The sequence below is a fragment of the Megalopta genalis genome, chromosome 4, assembly GCF_051020955.1.
Source record: "Megalopta genalis isolate 19385.01 chromosome 4, iyMegGena1_principal, whole genome shotgun sequence".
Lineage (NCBI taxonomy): Eukaryota > Metazoa > Arthropoda > Insecta > Hymenoptera > Halictidae > Megalopta > Megalopta genalis.
In genome coordinates, this window is record NC_135016.1 from 22,888,493 (window position 1) to 22,906,500 (window position 18,008).

Below are 18,008 nucleotides of genomic sequence, written 5' to 3' on the forward strand. Positions count from 1 at the left end.
GGCGCAAACCCGGCTGGACGGACAGGGCGAGGCGTGGGCGCGGGCGCGGGCGCGATCCGTGTGCACTGTCGCGACACGAATTCCCTTTGAATAGGACGCTACGCCCACGGAGTTCGTTCGACAGGGTTAATCCGCGCGTTCCGCCGCTTTGCATATTCCGCGGGGGCCCTAGAAACCGCTTCGGCTCGAGGCCCGATCGATCGCGACGCAGCGGGCAACGGCTGCGTAAATCCTCGCGCCACCTGTTAATCCACGAGACGATAGAATTAGCGCCGCTTTGTTCGGACCTGCCTCGGCCCCGGCCGCGGCAGCTCGGGGCAGCTCGTTATCCCGAAATAAGAAAACTTGTTGCGTCCGACCGACGTGGCTGATCGCCAACTTATAGAGCCGTTTCCCGTCTTCGGGAAACTTCGCGGTAACTAGAGTTTTTCGGAGGATTTGCGGATCGACGTCGGCAGACCCGACCGACGTCGCTCGATCGATCGGACGACGGCCGAAACGGACGGAAGACGTCCGTTTTACCGGGTGCCTTGGCTTCCTGTTGAGCGACTCGGAATTGTGGACACGGGTCGAGTTACTTCGTTGTTAACCACGGTAAATTCTTCCTAATTGGGCCGCGGTGTTTCCGATGAGAGAATGAAAAACACGGGGTAAGGAGAGCGACTTTCAGCGCGAGCTTACCAGAAGCGAACAAAACCTTTTGAATAGCAACGTTGATGTTCTACGACGGCACAGTGTCTAGATGGTACAGTAAATTCTCCATAATTGACGCTCGGATTGTGCACAAAGCTGGACAATTTGGGAAGAGGAGCTGCGATTATTCGAGCCTCGTTTTTATAGTCCGGGCTCGTTTTTATAACTGTCGATAACCGTTAGCTATAAAAAATGAACCGCGAAGTTCGAATAATCGTATCTCCTCTTCCCAAATTGTCAATTTTAGGGAGAATATATATCAATTAAGGGAACAAATTAGGAGAACAATTTAGGGAGAATTTACCGTATGCTAAGCGATGCCATTTTGAATCCTTGGAAAGTAATCGAAGAAAATGTTGGCGTCACTTTGTTCGAAGCACAAGCGAAACCGACGGAGCCGAACGTTTTGCGTTACAAATAAAGCAACCGATAACTGCGCCAGCTCGAGCACCGCCATTTTGTTTCCCTGACGTCTAACGAGGCCTAAGGGTCTAAGGGAGATAACGAGACCTTATATTATAGCAAGCGAAACGGGCGAAGAAGTCCGTGCTCTCGCGAGCTCGCTTTTCCATCATCTACTTCGAAATCGTGGATTAAAATGAACCTTGCGACGAACTATGCTCGGACCAAGCGCCATTTCGATTCCTTGGAGTGCATTGGGCCGACAAGAAAGCGTGGGCCCGAGCTGCAACTCAGGGGCGAAACATAACATGAACTAACGTAATTCGTTTCTTGCGTTACTCGTTCTTGCCGGCGGACAATTTAATGAGTCGGAAGAAAGGCGCAGTGCAAGGAGCATCGGTTAATTCGGGCTCGCGTGGTCCGCACCGAGAACTACAATTTCCAGCTTGCCCAGCAGACAGCTTTAGCTGCTGAAAAGTTCGGAAGAAGAGCTGTGTCGCTGCAACCACGAGATCCTGCGGTGAAAAAAGCTTCGCGCACGGTATCTCGCTGCAGCGAGCAGCTTCGAACTAACCGAAGGAATGCATGCGTTGCGCTGGAGAAAATTGAAGTGTTTCTACTTTGGTACGTAATTACGTACATCTCTTTTTTACTTTTGGAGATGAAGGGGTACAGACATTGCTGTAGACAGTTGAGGGCTCATTCGAAAGGTCCTTCAGTTTGGAAATGCGTTCGAAGATTTTACGAAAGCGAACGCGTATTGTTGAAGCTTTCGCATCGCGGAGCTGTGACTGTCTAAAAGGATGCGTCGTCGAAGGCAGTCCTTTCTGAGAAGATCATCGTTTGATCTGAAATTGTTAGACCTATTCGAGTTAAACCCTAATTCGAGCTAAAATGCGTCCTATTGCGAGTTAACCCTTTGCACTCGAAGCTGCTTTAACTGTGAATCTGAAATCATTTTTTTGGCTTATAACATTTCCTTTTTGTACGTCGAAGTGCATTTTCTGCATACGAAATTGAGTTTTGTGACTCGTATAACAGTTACAATTTTACTTTAGATTTCTTAAATCTAAACTTTGATAATATATAAAATTATCTCGGAACGCGACATAACAATTTCGTCTCGGAGTCGTCGCTCGAGTGCAAAAGGGTTAAAACCTAATTGGAGTTAAAATGCGTCCTATTACGAGTTAACCCTTTGCACTCGAAGTCGCTTTAACTGTGAATTTACAATAATTTTTCTGGCTTATAACATTTCCTTTTTGTACGTCGAAGTGCATTTTCTGCATACGAAATTGAGTTTTGTGACTCGTATAACAGTTACGCTTTTACTTTAGACTTTTTAAATCTAAACTTTCATAACATAAAAATGATCCGAGAACGCGACATAATAATTTCGTCTCGGAGTCGTCGCTCGAGTGCAAAAGGGTTAAACCCTAATTCGAGCCAAAATGCGTCCAAAGGAGATCATTTTCCAATCCTCGAAACTCAAGAACCTAGAAAAAACGTGGAAGATTCGAACCAGATACGACTTCAAATTGAATAGCATAATCGACAAAACAATATAACCTGAGAGAAGATTTTAAATTTTGCTCATTCGCGCGTTCCGTCATTAATCGCATGTAATTATCGGCACGCGTGATTTTGGAACGACCGAAGGAATCGACGGGGCAACGATATCAGAGTTTCGACAACCTTTCAGCTAACTCGGCTCGTATATTTGATTAGCCGCTGGGTCGGTTTCGATAAACGGCGACCCGATATCGCGTTAACTTACGAAGCAGGACCGGCGAGGGCGGGTTAACTTTGACAATAGCACCTCTATGTGCCAGAGGAGCTACAACAAGTTGCCACGCGATCTTAACGAACTTTCGATTAAATTCCTCTGGAATGGAGGAAGACGGCTCTCACGTGTCGGGCAACCGCGTGACGCACGATACACGTACAAATACGAGAGCACGGGCATGGAAACACGCGAATCCCACTATCGACACGTGTACGGTTTCCTATCCAACGATTGGTTTTATTCGATTTCAATCCTTTGCGCTCGCACACACGACCGCAGAAGCACTCGCAATTAAAAGATACGCTGATTAAAGAATATCTCAGAATTGTATTTTGTAGTCCAACGTATTTAGAACAACGCGGAATTGTAAACCTCTTTGACTGGAATTCAGGTTTGGTGAAATTCTCAAGCTCCAAATATTGTAAAATTTAATCTTCGTTTATTTTTTGACGCGATAAAAGACTGCAGATTTCGCGCACTTGTAACAGAAATGAGTAAATCGAGCACGAAAGGACGAGAACGTTTAAAGAATTTTCAAACGCTATTACATCTTGTTCCACTGAAATTAAGACGAATACAAACATTTGATTTAACCCTCGACCGGCGAGCGTCGCTGTGAACGACAAGTACTGGATATAAAATAAAAATGTTAAATTACAATATCATATAAAATATGTGGAAAACTTTGCTGGTTTCTCTGGTAGTGACACTGATAGACTGACTCGAGAAACTGAAATTCATTCTGAACCTGCGGTTAAATTAATAAATTTATATTAATAATTAATAAATTAATAAAAAAACGGTAAAAAGACTTGGGCGGCTATTTTCCGACACTCGTCCGCAAAGGGTTAATATATTTATATATTACAATTTAAATTATGTATTAAATATTATATATTTAATTATAATATATAATATATATTATAATTAATATATAATAATATATAATAATAATATAAATAAAATAAAAATAATATATAATAATAATTATATATTAAATACTATATATTTTTAATATATTTAAATAACCGTGTCAACGTTTCTTACAAATTCCTCTTTATTTTGCATAAAAATCCGCAGTCAGGTTTCGAACCAGACGTAGCTACGAGCGCAAAGAATCGATTCGACATTCGGATTATACCCTGTTTGGAATGTTCCTCGTTGAAGATGTTCTCGAATGCACGGGATGCAGATGAGAAGTATCTTTGATCTCTAGCAGTCTACACAGATGAATGATCGACTGATGAAGCTAATCGATTGATTCCTAGCGACGAACGATGAAACGACTTGATCGACAGTACTGCTGCCGCTAGGTTATTTTAGCACAGATACACACGTAAACAACAGAATTACACTTACCGGAGAATCACAGAAGCCGAACGGTGACTAACGACTGAAACCTCACGGTCAAAGGGCCAAAGGGCTAAACGGCCCCGTGATCACAACGATCGCCGCTAATTCGCGGTCCTAGACTTTCAGCTGCAAACCTGGCAGATCGACGAAAAATGTTGCCATTCTCGTTGATTAGAAATCGAACAATCAAGCTACTGCGATTTGTCGCGGCGAGGATCGAAAGGATCTACGATGCGGTTTCCTAAATCGCTCCGAAGAATGATATATTACCGGAGATAACGTCTGTGTACACCGTTATGGCGACGCGTCCGTTAATTCCAACAATGTATTTCCGCGCGGCTGTGTTATCGAACATTCTAACGAGCGCGGACACGATTTCCGAATTTGTCCGCTTGTTGGTAGCCGGGGCATGTTCCGCCAGGATTTTAAGCAAATTCAAGTTCCGCATACGAACCTGCTGTGCCTTCGATCCCTAATTCCGTCGTCTATACGTCGCCGTCGTTCGCAAGCCATTCCGAACACTCGCGCCAAAAAATCAGAATTTGAAATGTCCGGCGAGAGTTTGTCCACGAAGCCGATCGAACGAATCACGCTTAAGCGGCGGACGTGTTCTTAGACATTTTATAGCGATTATCGGAATAAGATTCCTGAAGTCTTAGATTGAAATTACTCAACTTCTTTGTTGAACTTTCGTTGCGTTAACGCTAAACCTACCAAGCAGTAATACTAACTGGTATATACTGCTTCACAAAAGTGAGAAGACCGAATTTATTTGGAATTTGTAAAGTTTCTATTATAAAACTTGCTCCAATAATATAACTAATTCAAGCGTTTTCCACGAAAGAGTCTCGGAACTTTGCAGAATTGCAAAATAAGAAAGCGGTCACTTCGACCGCGGTAGGTTTAGCGTTAATGCACCGATGCGTTAAAGCTGCACTATCTCCGGAGTGGACGAAATTGTGAAACAACTCCCTCATTTCCGTATTGTGAGATATGTTATTCTTTTACCACTGAAACGAAAGAAAACTCGAAAAATGCAAGTAACAAACGCGTAACTTTAAAGTTACGTTACAGACGATTAAAAAGCTCTTCGTCGTTCATTTTTGTTACATAAATCGCTGATAACGGTTTACAAATTTTAATGGGACCGAGTGTTCGGTGACTTACGGACGACAATGTAGGTTCTATCGAATTGGACGGGCTCGGTGATCCATGAAGAAGATGATGGGAGGTAGTTGATGACGAAGAAACGTCGAATCGAAGACGAAGAACTATTATTTCCCGGGACAGCTCAATTCGAAGACGGTTTACTTAATGTTAATGGAATGAACTTGCGAACTTGGTGAACTCGATTCCATCGATCGGTCGAAACGTTCTGCAGCGCAGAATGGGAACCGACTGCTGCGAGTAGCGATGGCATCGAGCGTGTATGATCGAGTGGCAATGAACAGAATGCTTGAAACCTTTATAAACACTCGGGAAATAAAAATGTATCGAAGTAACTGGTTGTAAACATTTTAACGAGTACAGTAATGTCTCTCTAATTGACGTTCAAATTTTGCAGAAAAATGGACAATTTGCGAAGAGGAGATACGATTATTCGAGCCTTGCGGCTCGCTTTTATAATTGTTGGCAATCGATAACCATAAAAAAGAAGCCACAAGGCTCGAACAGTCGTATCTTCTCTTCCAAAATTGTCCATTTTTGTGGACAATTAGAGAGACATTACTGTAGAGACATTACTCAATTACAAACATTACTTTAAACGCCCAAAGTTATGCCAAGGTTATGCCGAAAGTTATGCCAAGAGTTATGTCTGGGTTATACCAATGTTATGTCAAAGTTATGCCAAAGTTATGTCAGGGTTATGCCAAAGTTATGTCAGGATTATGTCAAAGTTACGTCTGATTTATAAATTTGCAACAAAATAACATGCGCCGTTTCATTATATGAAATAAAAGTTAAATAAAAGCTTACTATACTCGTATAGCTGTATCATACATAGTAGATTATGCTTACGCCTTGAAATTAATGATAGCGCATGTGTGAAACATTATTCTTTAAAATGGGTCGTCTTGAACAATACAATTATACTTTTTGAAAAATGTGGTAACACTATCAATTGAAAGCCGAAAGGAATCAGGAAATTCCCTTTCGACTTCATTTGTTCGTCAAGCGATACCAACCAGTTTCACTGAAAAGCCGTTACTTTCTTCAGAATTTAACATTTTACTAGCTAGTCTTCATTGATTCCTTTTTTTGCACGCTTTGTCAAGTCGAAATGCTTTCCCGGGTGTTTATCTCCTGCAACGTTGGAACGAAAGACTGCGCGCTCTGTCCACATCGTACCAGTTCCGTAGTTCCGTCTCGCTTTGTTTTGATTACAGGCGAAGCAAGCCTGGGCCGGGCTTGTCTGCAAGTTTGAACACGTTTGGGCGGTGCCGGCGGCTTGGCACGCTGCGAGCACGGCACGCGTAGTGCGAACATTCCGATGTAAATCAAATGTAAGGATGATTCGGCTTTGATCAGACTTGGAGCACGAACCGAGCCTGGAGCGCTGCGAGCACGGCACGCGTAGTGTGAACACTCCAATATAAATCAAATGTAAGAATGATTCGGCTTTGATCAGACTTGGAGCACGGCCCAAGCCTGGTTCGCGTAGTATGAACACTCCGATATAAATCGAATGTAAGAATGATTCGGCTTTGATCAGACTTGGAGCACCGCCCGAGCCTGGAGCGCTGCGAGCACGGCACGCGTAGTGTGAACACTCCAATATAAATCAAATGTAAGAATGATTCGGCCTTGGTGAAACTTGGAGCACGGCCCGAGCCTGGCACGCGTAGTATGAACACTCCGATGTAAATCAAATGTAAGAATGATTCGGCTTTGATCAGACTTGGAGCACGGCCCGAGCCTGGCACGCTGCGAGCACGGCACGCGTAGTGTGAACACTCCAATATAAATCAAATGTAAGGATGATTCGGCCTTGGTCAAACTTGGAGCACGGCCCGAGCCTGGCACGCGTAGTATGAACACTCCGATATAAATCGAATGTAAGAATGATTCGGCTTTGATCAGACTTGGAGCACAGCCCGAGGCTGGCACGTAGATGTGAATCGACCCTAAATCCGTAAAATTAGACATTGTCTCGAGTGACAATCGATTCGACTGGGTTCCACGAGTGCATATCGAACTTGATGCCATCGCTACAGCTCGGGCACAGCCGGGTCTCGAAAGACAAAAACGTGGTCGGTGGTCGAACGGGTCGGACGAGACGACGCGAAGGGAACGCCGGGAAACGTCCGATCGATGCCGCGCCGGTAATTTCGTTTCGCGATATTGTTGTGTCCGATGGCGAGCGTAAATTATGGAGTCGACACTTGGACAGCGTCGAATACGGCGCGCCACCGCGATCGACGAAAGCGTCGAAGTAATTGGAAGGAACGTATGGAAATGGGATGCGCGCGGTTCGGGGGGAATGACCTGCGAGAAATATGCACCCGTTCGTCACATCGCACGTACGATATTATTTCCGTTCGCGGTGTGTATAATATCTGTTGCACACAGTGTTCCCCCGTTGCAAACCCGATTTCCGCGTCGGAGCCCGTCCCCGAGGCGAACGTAACGCGATCTTGAGAACGCGCCCGCGTGTTCTCCCGTTCCCGTTTGCGGCGCCGATGAAAATAAACGAATACACAATATGTATTTCTCGCGTCGGCCCGCTCTGAAAAGTTGTTCGGGCGCCGCGGGCTCGTTTACATGCCGGGCCACTTTTTCCATTTTCGCCCCTTTGGAAACCATAAAAGAGTCTCTCTGGCCAGCGACGATGACCTCGTTAGAAGCAACGTCGTCGCCGCGACCGAGCGGCGGATTTACAACGGGAGCGTGTTTTGATATGCGTGTGTATGTGTGTATGTGTGCTGCTGCACCGTGCACCGGGTATTTTCTTGGACACTGTATTTGCGGCTCGGATTACTTCGTCTTTGATCGCGGATGCGGTTCTGTGTGTCGCGCGACCGAGAAGCGTTGATTCCTTTGCGATTAAGCAAATTGGAGCTTGCCGAGTTGCTGAAGGGTACCTTAACGTTTAGCATAGAATAGCGTGTACGGTATGCGGAGCGTCGACGTACCGGGTGTGCTGGGAATTTTGGCGACAATCGTCCGCGAAGAGATTTCGCGTTCATTTTACTGCGACCGAGGATCAAATCTTTTCTCTCGCTGCGGTTGCAACGAAACCATTTCGCGATCCGAAGCTTGTGTGCAACGGTATCTCTCCTGTATATATGTATGCGTGTGTGTGTGTGTGTATATATATATAGGTGTCGAGCTGAAATTCGCGTCCACTTTCCGCGAGGACGAGGCCAATTTGCGGACCGTAACCCGTGCGAACTGCCTCGCGAAGAAGTTGTCCGCCCCATTGGCGCGACGTTCCGCGTTCGGTCCGTCGTTTTGCCACAACCGTGCGCTTGCTGCAGGCGTCTTGCACGCGTCTTCGGGCCCCCTCGACCCTCGGGTGCCGATTAACTTGCGATTCGTTTGTCAGCGTAGCGAGTACACACCGATGCGCGCAGTGCAATTCTACACAGACGTACGGCACCGCGCAGACGTTCGAAGATTTTCGGACGAGCGTCACGGTGTCGCGGACAATTTTCTCCGGTTGCCCGCGACCGTTTTCCCATGAACGTGTTCGGAACGTCGAGAGACAGGGGGTGAGATAAAGGACGGACAGAGTGACGCTAACAAGAGCCCGGGCGGAGGTCGAAGGGGTCGGTGAGAGGGGGACGAGAAAAGTGAGAGACGAACAGCTAGAAAGATAACAACAAGGACGATACGCGGAATAAACGAGGAAGAAAAGGTAAAAGAATTCACGTTCTGGGGAACACGGCCGGGCATTAAAGAGAGACATAGACAAATAGAAGAAGAGAAGGGGAGAGAAAGAGTGAGAGAAAGAGCGTGTGAGAGAGAGAGAGAGATGAAGGGGATGGAGAATTCTGTCCGCGAACCGTGAAACCCGTTCCAGAACACCACACTAGCTGCACAGCTCTATGCACACATATGCGAAGAACGGGTGCATTCCGACAACGGGCACAGCCAAAACCGCTAGACAATATACAATAGAATATATAGATGTGACAGTCAGTACAACACAGCAGCAGCCGGCAGAGCGTCATACGTCGATGATGAAATAATAAAGATATAATCACAGTCATGGAGCAGATTATGATGGACCCTCTGCAATCCGACATCGATCTTGGAACTCGGAAAGGACATTAAATTATTATTATTGTTATTAGTACAAGTCGCTCGATCTAATTGCAGTAGCGAGTAGCATTAGGTACTTCTCGCAAACATGCTGAATGCACTGGGTCAAAAAGGTACTGGCACATTCAGTTTCTTTTTCTTTTGCAATAATGCAAGTCATAAAGCGAAAATATTGATGCAATTTAGTTTTATCTTTATTATACACGTTGCAGCGAATATTATGTCGGTTTAGTAACGTCGGTGACCTGTCATTAAAAATAGTGCAGAAATGATGTAAACTGTATAATGGAAGATTAGATATTTATTATGTTTTGTATAGTTATTTATTTTGTATATCCTTAAGAAAAGCAACGAGAAATTTGGTTCTGAATGTATATCACGTTTGTGATAGTTTTTGTTTCTTGTTCATTATATGACAATGGTAAATATTTAACGCCTTAAAACCAGCATATTATTTTCGTATATAACGAAGTGCTAAAAAATGTAGATTGCATCGCTGTGTTACTTTATAACAGAAAAACCGAGTGTCACAATACTCGTTTTTGTCCATTGTACAGTAATGTCTCCCTTGCCGACGTTCAGATTGTCCACAAAAATGGACAATTTGCAAAGAGGAGATACGATTATTCGAGCCTTGCGGCTCGTTTTTATAATTGTTGACAATTTAGAACTATAAAAGCAAACCGCAAGGCTCGAATAATCGTATCTCCTCTCCCCAAATTGTCCATTTTTGTGGACAATCCCGGCGTCAATTAGAGAAACATTACTGTATTTATAAAGAAATCACCTAATTGTACTCGACTCCGATAATTTGAACGTTCGTAATATCCCAGATTCGTCGGAATTTATCGATGCAATCGATCGCAGAATGCGGAGGGTCGAAGAAACAATGAAAGACAGATATAATAAGTAGAACACATGAATGCGAAATGTATAGAGGGGATCGTTGGATAACACAAAGGGATATTCGGTGAGTGGATCCATAAACAGAAAAAAGATCTCGTAATAATGATAATAACGAGAATAATAATAATAAGAAGAAGAAGAAGAATAAGAATAATAAGAAGAAGACATTGAGGCACATAGGTGGTACACATATGTATGTATCATAATAATATATGTATAGTATAGAATCGAGCGCCGCACGTTTCATCGTTTCGTTGCGCGGAGGGGTGCAAAACCGGCCATGGCCGGCGGTCACAACGAGCTGGCCACAAACCTGTAATGGCGATCTTCGCGGACCACTTGCTGGTACCGTCCAGAACCGACTGCTTCACCGACGTCATGTGACCCGTATGCGCCGCGTCGTCGACCCCGAAGACTGACCTAAACTCCGACGAGACTTTCTTTCACATGAGCTGTGCCAACGGCCCAGATCTCGTCCTACCTGTTCCCCTCGTTCGGCTAGAGCCATTTTCTCAGAGCGCGTAATTCGTGTCATTCTGCGCCCCTTACCTCCGTAGGCTACCTCCTCCACCCCGTGCGCGCAGACACCGCCGCGCAATGTGAGTCCATTAAGTTTGAAGCTATGGTCTTGCAAATATTGCGTGTAGAAATTAGAGTGCCGCCTAGGTTGCCCCTCGCGATTCGATTATGCAAATGAAAATTGTCTCCCGTTGCTGAACAATTTGGACGCAGAGCTTATACAGTGAAGCAAAACTGACCGTTCGCTGGTCGAGGTAACTGGTTTTAATCGTAAGAACGTGTGTCTACAGGGTGTTCCATAATTATGTTAACACACGGGACGGGATGATTCCTGAGGTGATTTGAAGTAACTTTTTCCTTAGCGGAAATGCAATCCGCGGCTTCGTTTGCGAGTTATTAACGAAAAACGCTGACCAATGAGAGGCGAGCACGGTTGGCGCGAGGCGACCGAGCCAACGAGCGGTCGAAGCCCAGTTTAGCTCGTCAGCCTAGCGCTAGGCGAGCTCGCCTTTCACTGACTCGGCAGCCTAGCGCTAGGCGAGCTCGCTCTCATTGGCTCGGCAGCCTAGCGAGCTCGCCCTCATTGGCTCGTCAGCCTAGCGCTAGACGAGCTCGCCTCTCATTGGTCAGCGTTTTTCTTTAATAACTCGCAAACGAAGCCGCGGATTGCATTTCCGCTAAGGAAAAAGTTACTTCAAATCACCTCAGGAATCACACAACATAATTATGGAACATCCTGTATAGGCAACAAAAATGACGAATTTTCATTTCTTCGTTCAATCACCATTCGTTTAAATCACTGTAATGTAATGTAAAGTTATTAATTACAAGCTTTGCGCGAGTTATCACAAACATAACGTGTTTATAATAACGGTAATTGTTTCAACGATTTAGTTCTTGCATTCTTTTTTCAAGAAAATTTCGTAACGTAATATATGATTTTAATTTCTACACGTAATATATATTTAACCCTTTCGCAGTTCGTTTTATAATTTATTAATGTTGACACTTTGTTGCTTAACAGAAAACATGTGCAAAGCAAACATTAATAGTATTTTTCTCTACTTTCGTAAGAATCAATTTTGTGGTTTACAAAAAAATGTTTTCCATTATTTTGTCTTGGAAATTAATTATGTTAATCAGTATACAAATTTCTTATAATAAATTGGTACTTCCACAAAACTTAGATTTCAGTCAATTTCAAGTTTTGTATGATATCCGCGAATACTGTAGCAACCAGCGAAAAGATTAATTTCCAGAAACACAAAATTTATCCACACGTTTCAATTGGATTCTATAAATGATCGGAAATGGTAGCTTCAGACTTGTTTACATTCCGCGCAGTTCTGCGCGCAGTATTTCTCGACAAGTCTCCGCTGGAAACTTTCTTCCGCGAAGTCGAAGATCCGACAGGTACGTAGTTACCATAACCAGAATTATGTGACCGCAGGACGCGAACCTATTCCCAAAGATTTATGCGAGCGGTGTATCTCGGCGCGATCTCCACGCGCGCTGTGCTCTAAATCACGCTTCTAACATGAAAAATTATAGTAATCTCTCCAGCAATTTTATTGGTTGGAAAATATGTATTTCTACAACGTACCTTAGATTTGTTCTCAAACATTTAAATCAATTGAAGATATTTTGAAATTTCATTATTGCCGTAAACTCTTGACACATTGACTGTCACAACAGTGTTGATAAAAGGCATTAAAAATTAGAGCAACTTATTTAATAACATTGCTCGCCGATTAAAAATTGACTACAAAACTATATTCGATATAACTATATGTGTTTCTCGAATTATATCATATATTATATTATATTATATTTCTAGTTATATCTCCCTCTCTCTCTCTCTCTCTCTATATATATATATATATCTAACTGTTAACGAAACTTGATATGTAACATCCACAAACTCTATTCGTAATTGAGAGAATTTTTCGCGTAAAATAACTGAGTTAAATATAGTAATATAATAAAGTATAATAAAGTAAAAAATATTCACAAAAGCAAATTTAAAGTGCTTTATATTATCTTATACACTAGCTACGAATAAAATACCAATGGATCGTTTATCCAGAATTAAATTGATCTTTTGATTAAAATAATCTTGCGCTTTTATTTGGAATCTAATACATTAAAATTATATAAATCATTAATCAATGGTAAAAAATTAATAACAAGGAACGATAAACAATTAATTCTGTAAATTCCATCTTCGGAAATGAAGACCTAGAATTTGAGACAACTATGAACTGAGATTACTCTCTCGCGTCGATCTCCGCAATAAATCATTTCTTCAACATCCGTGAAAACTGTCTCGAGTCGATAAAGAACGGCTGGTTAAAATTTAAAGGTTAAATAACTGAACCAAAAATTGACGATCACTTTCGATCGAAGAAGAAGAATTTATGTCGTGGCAGTCAAAGTGTCAAGACGGCGAAGAAAGAGGCGGCAGTTTATCCGACGTGAAAATTCGCGCGCCGTTAACAGTCGCCGCCGATAAATAACTATTTATCGGGAAGTCGATATCCCGGTCTGGTCCGGCATAAATCGAGGCGGACGTTCGGCATCGCGTGGCAGACCGCTCGAGTTCATCCGGGGATATATTTTCAATGCGCCCGCGGACACATGGTTTTGTAATTAACGCGCGCAGTGATCGATCAGTCCGTTAACGAGGATGTTGATTGCTCGATGGCAGCGTACCAAAAATCCCGGCGTCGTCGTATCTTCGACCTTCCGACCCAGTCGTCGGGACACAGAGGCGAGCCTGACACGATTTTTAGCGCCTGCTCACCCCCTCGGCACAGCCCTCAGAGAAGACGAGACCCGGCCTTACGAAAGCTACGAGGTTTTTGGTTCGTTTCACACGGTCCTCGTATCTTTACCCCTGGCTCCCGGTCGCCATTGCTTCGTCCCTTTGCTCCCGCTCCCTCTTTCACGTCGGCCTTGGCTTTCGCTCAAAGAGATCGTTATCCGATCGTATTGTCCTGTGTATCTACGTGCAGCGTTGCACAAGCCCCCTTCGACACTGCTTTGCACGCTAAACGATGATTTCCGGCTTCGGCTAACGATATTTCTTTCATACGATAGCAATGAAAAGCTCCGAACCTTTTTCCTCGGAAATTTTTTTCACTCGCGCCCGCCGCGCTTCGCCGTACAGCGCCTGCACAGGATAATATGCAAAATACCTGGGAAATTACCTATGCATGATTTTATCAACCCTTTGCGCTCAAAGCCTGTTTTAGGAACCGGAGTCTTCGCGGGACTTCGGAATATTTTGCGGGGAAAAAGTGAAACTCAGCGTATTCACTTATACCGTATATTGAAATTTTTAGCAGTTTCCTGGACAATGACATATTTCATTTAGAGGCGTACAACTATTGTGATAATGATATTAACCCTTTGCGCGCGAAGCTATTTCAACCGAAAATATAAAATAATTTTTCTAACTTAGAATACTTCTATTTTATATGAGGAAATGCATTTTATGCATATATGAAAATTGGGACTCGCGCAACAGTTACGCTCTTAACAATTGTTCAAAAGTAAATTTTGCTAATATCAAAATTATCCTAAAAGGTGGTATAACAAATATCGGTGATGCCTCAGAGTCGCCACTCGAGTGCAAAGGGTTAAAAGTCATAACGGTGCTTAAAAATCGCACTTTGGCCGTTCATTTTGATCCTTTTTAATGTACGCAACGAATTGTGCGATGTTGCAAAATTCTGCACCAGTTGCAAGGAACAGGAAATTAATAATATTTCCTTTTACAATTATTCTAATTTGATAATTTCGTCACGAATGCATAAAATCCACAGCCTAGTGATACGTTATTTTCTAGTTTATTTCCAGTTTCGATGGAATTCTAAGTTATGTATCTTGTTCTATTGTCTTTCTATTTTAACGAAGAAGTTTCTGCATCGCGATTGTTATCACGTGTTTGGCACACAAATGAAAATTCGGTCTTATTTGTAAGATCATTGTTAATTGTTTAAATGGTCTATTAACGTAGATATTTCTTTGTATAAATATATAAATATTTGCAGGCTGCCTACTACGTGTTATTGTTAATTATTATGTTGTATTAGGATCTTTATATCATGTTTTCTCCTTCGGATAATTTATCTTATGCCTTTCTACGAATGTGCTCGACTTCAAGGCCATGATTTTCTACCAAAGAGCCAACGATGATTATTGTTCCATTAATTGGACCGTGGAAGCTAGATGACAATGCTTCCCTTCTTCCGATAATTTTAACATGCCGAAAATAACGTGATGTTTTTCAAATTTCGTTATTTCACTCATTTTCACCACAAACGCATAAACTCCACAGTCTACTTATTACAATACAGTCGCCGACATAAATAAGATCTCGCATTCGAATTTTATTCTCTCCAGCATTTTCCGATAATTCCCCTACGTTACTGGCAACCAGATAATTAAGAAATTTACAAAGTTTGTCAGTTTTCAATTTTCTCTGGAAGCTCCTTTTCCCGCGGGTCGACGTCAAAACGACGGGCGGAAACGCGGCAGCAACCCGAGGCAAACCAAGCAAACGAAGCTTTTTCATTTCTTTTCCCGGCAATTTGTTCTAACGCTCGCGGCGGCTGTTCCATTAATTAACAACAGGTGGAAAAGTATCGAGTGGTATGATAGCGGGACAAGCGGCACGAGCGGAATTATTGATCGATATTTAATCGATCGGCGACCCCGCGTTATCAGCCCGAACAACTGCGGGGAATATTCCTCGACGGGGTGGCGATATTAATTAACCCTGATCCCTGTTAACCTATACACCGGCCACTCGCCGGCTTTTCATCCAGATTTTAGATCGTGCTCGACCGATACTTCTTCGATCCTTTCGACTCTCAAGACCGAAATACAACGAGCAGCCGTTTCAAGATGGTGCTTCAATTGAAGCGACTGCCGCTTGAAATCTCGTGGAAAGGTACACGAGTTTCTTCCCTTTATTTATGGACGGATGGAAATACTTTTTACCAAGCCAGCAATTTATTGGAGGGTGTATACAACTCGACGAGCGTCGCGAAGACGTCTTTTTGCCAAGAAAACTTCGGAAATCTTGTCCAGTTGGAAGTTATTCATTAGAAACGCGATTATTTTATGGATTTCTTGTTCGCGAAATCTGATTTTTGCTTTGTGCTTTTCTTTTTTTACTAGAACAGGAAACTACCCTTACATGTTTCACCGCAAAAGGGATTTTTCACTCGAATTAGAATATGATCTTTAGAGTTATGCGATATTTAGAGAGCTGCCGTTGACACCAGTCACAGATTTGTCTCGGTATTTATGCGCGGATATCGTAAATGACTCTTTTTCATTATCAAAGATTTTTTAATAAAATTCTGACGATATGAGATATTTATATATATATATTTTTTTTTATTGAAAAATCTTTATAATAAAAAAGATATATATATTAGTAATGTCTCCCTAATTGACGCTCAGATTGTCCACGAAATTGGACAATTTGGGAAGAGGAGATCCGATTATTCGAGCCTTGCGACACATTTTCATAGTTACCGATTGTCAACAATTATAAAAACTAGATGCAGCGCTCGGACAATCGTATCTCCTCTTCCCAAATTGTCCATTTTTGTGCACAATCTGTGCGTCAGTTAGGGAGACATTATGTCCTCACATTTAAGAGTGTATGACAGAAGTTCATTTTCGAAGTACTTTATCGAAGAATTTTGTTGTCACGGTGAATCGCTTTGCGAGAAAATAGTGATAATTTAGTAAATCAACGTTTAAATGTACGTAGCAATTTCTTAATCAAATTTTTAATATGCTGATACTTCGATAATTGGATGTATTCGAAATATGGTTTGGGAATATGGTTTATATTATGCAGTATATTTCCAGTAATGCGCGTATACGACAAAGTAGAATTTATTAACGGAACGGCAGGCTGATAAATGGACGTCAAAGTGAAAGATTTTCCATCGACATGCAATTTTGACGATGAATTGTATATACTTGATTCGTCTCTCACACGGAACCTACTATATTTTATGGAATTGGAAGTTCGACCTCGACGTATTGAGAGTTCATATCAAGAACCACAGAAAGCAATTATCCTAAAAATGTTTGTGAAAGGGATCCACAGCAGAAACTTGTGTTTATTGTTTATAGTAAGCCTCGAAATAAAAAGTGGCTCTGCATTAATTGTCAGATAAAAATACCACACAAACATTGAGCCACACAACATTAGCTTCTCCTAATAACTTTAATGAACTGGAAATAATGTAACAGTATTTTTAAACTAATATTTCTAAACTCGTCTTGCATTTGATTTATTCGTTTTTATCATAAATGCATAAAATCTGGTTACGAGTATTACAATTATTATTTTTTGCATCTCAATCATTTGCATCTCAGTCATTTAATTATTATTATTTGCATCTCAATCAAATAAATAATGTTTATCCTACGATTCTATTTATAACTAGATCCTTACGCATTCATGGCACAGGCAAATTTCTGAAATACCAGAATGCAATTCACTGAATAAGAATTAATAATAATTCCTACTTTATTCTCACCGTGAAAAGTCTTTCACTCGATGAGAGAAAATAGAGCTTATTTCAGTTCTTTGTAGAATTCGATATGAAACGGGAACTGGCACGAAGATCCGCGGTCCGATTATGGTCGCCGATGGTTCTTCCACGGTATGATTTTATGGAAGCCGCGTACATGGATTATAGTACCGCATCATTAACTAATTCAGACTAGTGTCGTATAATTAGGGAATCCTGGCTAATGAGGGATGGATCGCCAGTAATAGCTGTTGGAGGGTAGCTGCATCGTTGATTAATTTCGCAGCGTGAGAAGATACGATTAGGGGTGGCGTCGTATCGATTATGCCATGTGCGGTGGAATTATCAGCTTGATCAATTGCATTATTATTAGCCAGTCAGTTTATACCTAAGGAAAGCTACCGAACAGCGGTAATGACCGATAGAGCTCCGTGCTTTTGGGAACACCGGCGATTTTCTCGGCTGGCAGTCACGGAAATTGCAATTTCGACCTGTGCACCGGGCCTTGATTACTTAAT

General features: G+C 42.4%; 1 protein-coding gene across 17 annotated transcripts in view; it reads right to left on the reverse strand.

Annotated features, from left to right (window-relative positions):
- Positions 1–18,008, reverse strand: part of unc-13 — a 646,812-nt gene that overhangs the window by 60,705 nt on the left and 568,099 nt on the right. For 15 of the 17 annotated variants that reach the window (XM_076520791.1, XM_076520789.1, XM_076520790.1 and 12 more), the window contains one exon: positions 10,719–10,825. The exons of the other annotated variants lie outside the window; for them this stretch is intronic. In XM_076520791.1, coding sequence (XP_076376906.1) covers positions 10,719–10,825 — 107 coding nt within the window. The remainder of the gene's footprint in view (positions 1–10,718; positions 10,826–18,008) is intronic. 17 annotated transcript variants of the gene reach the window in all.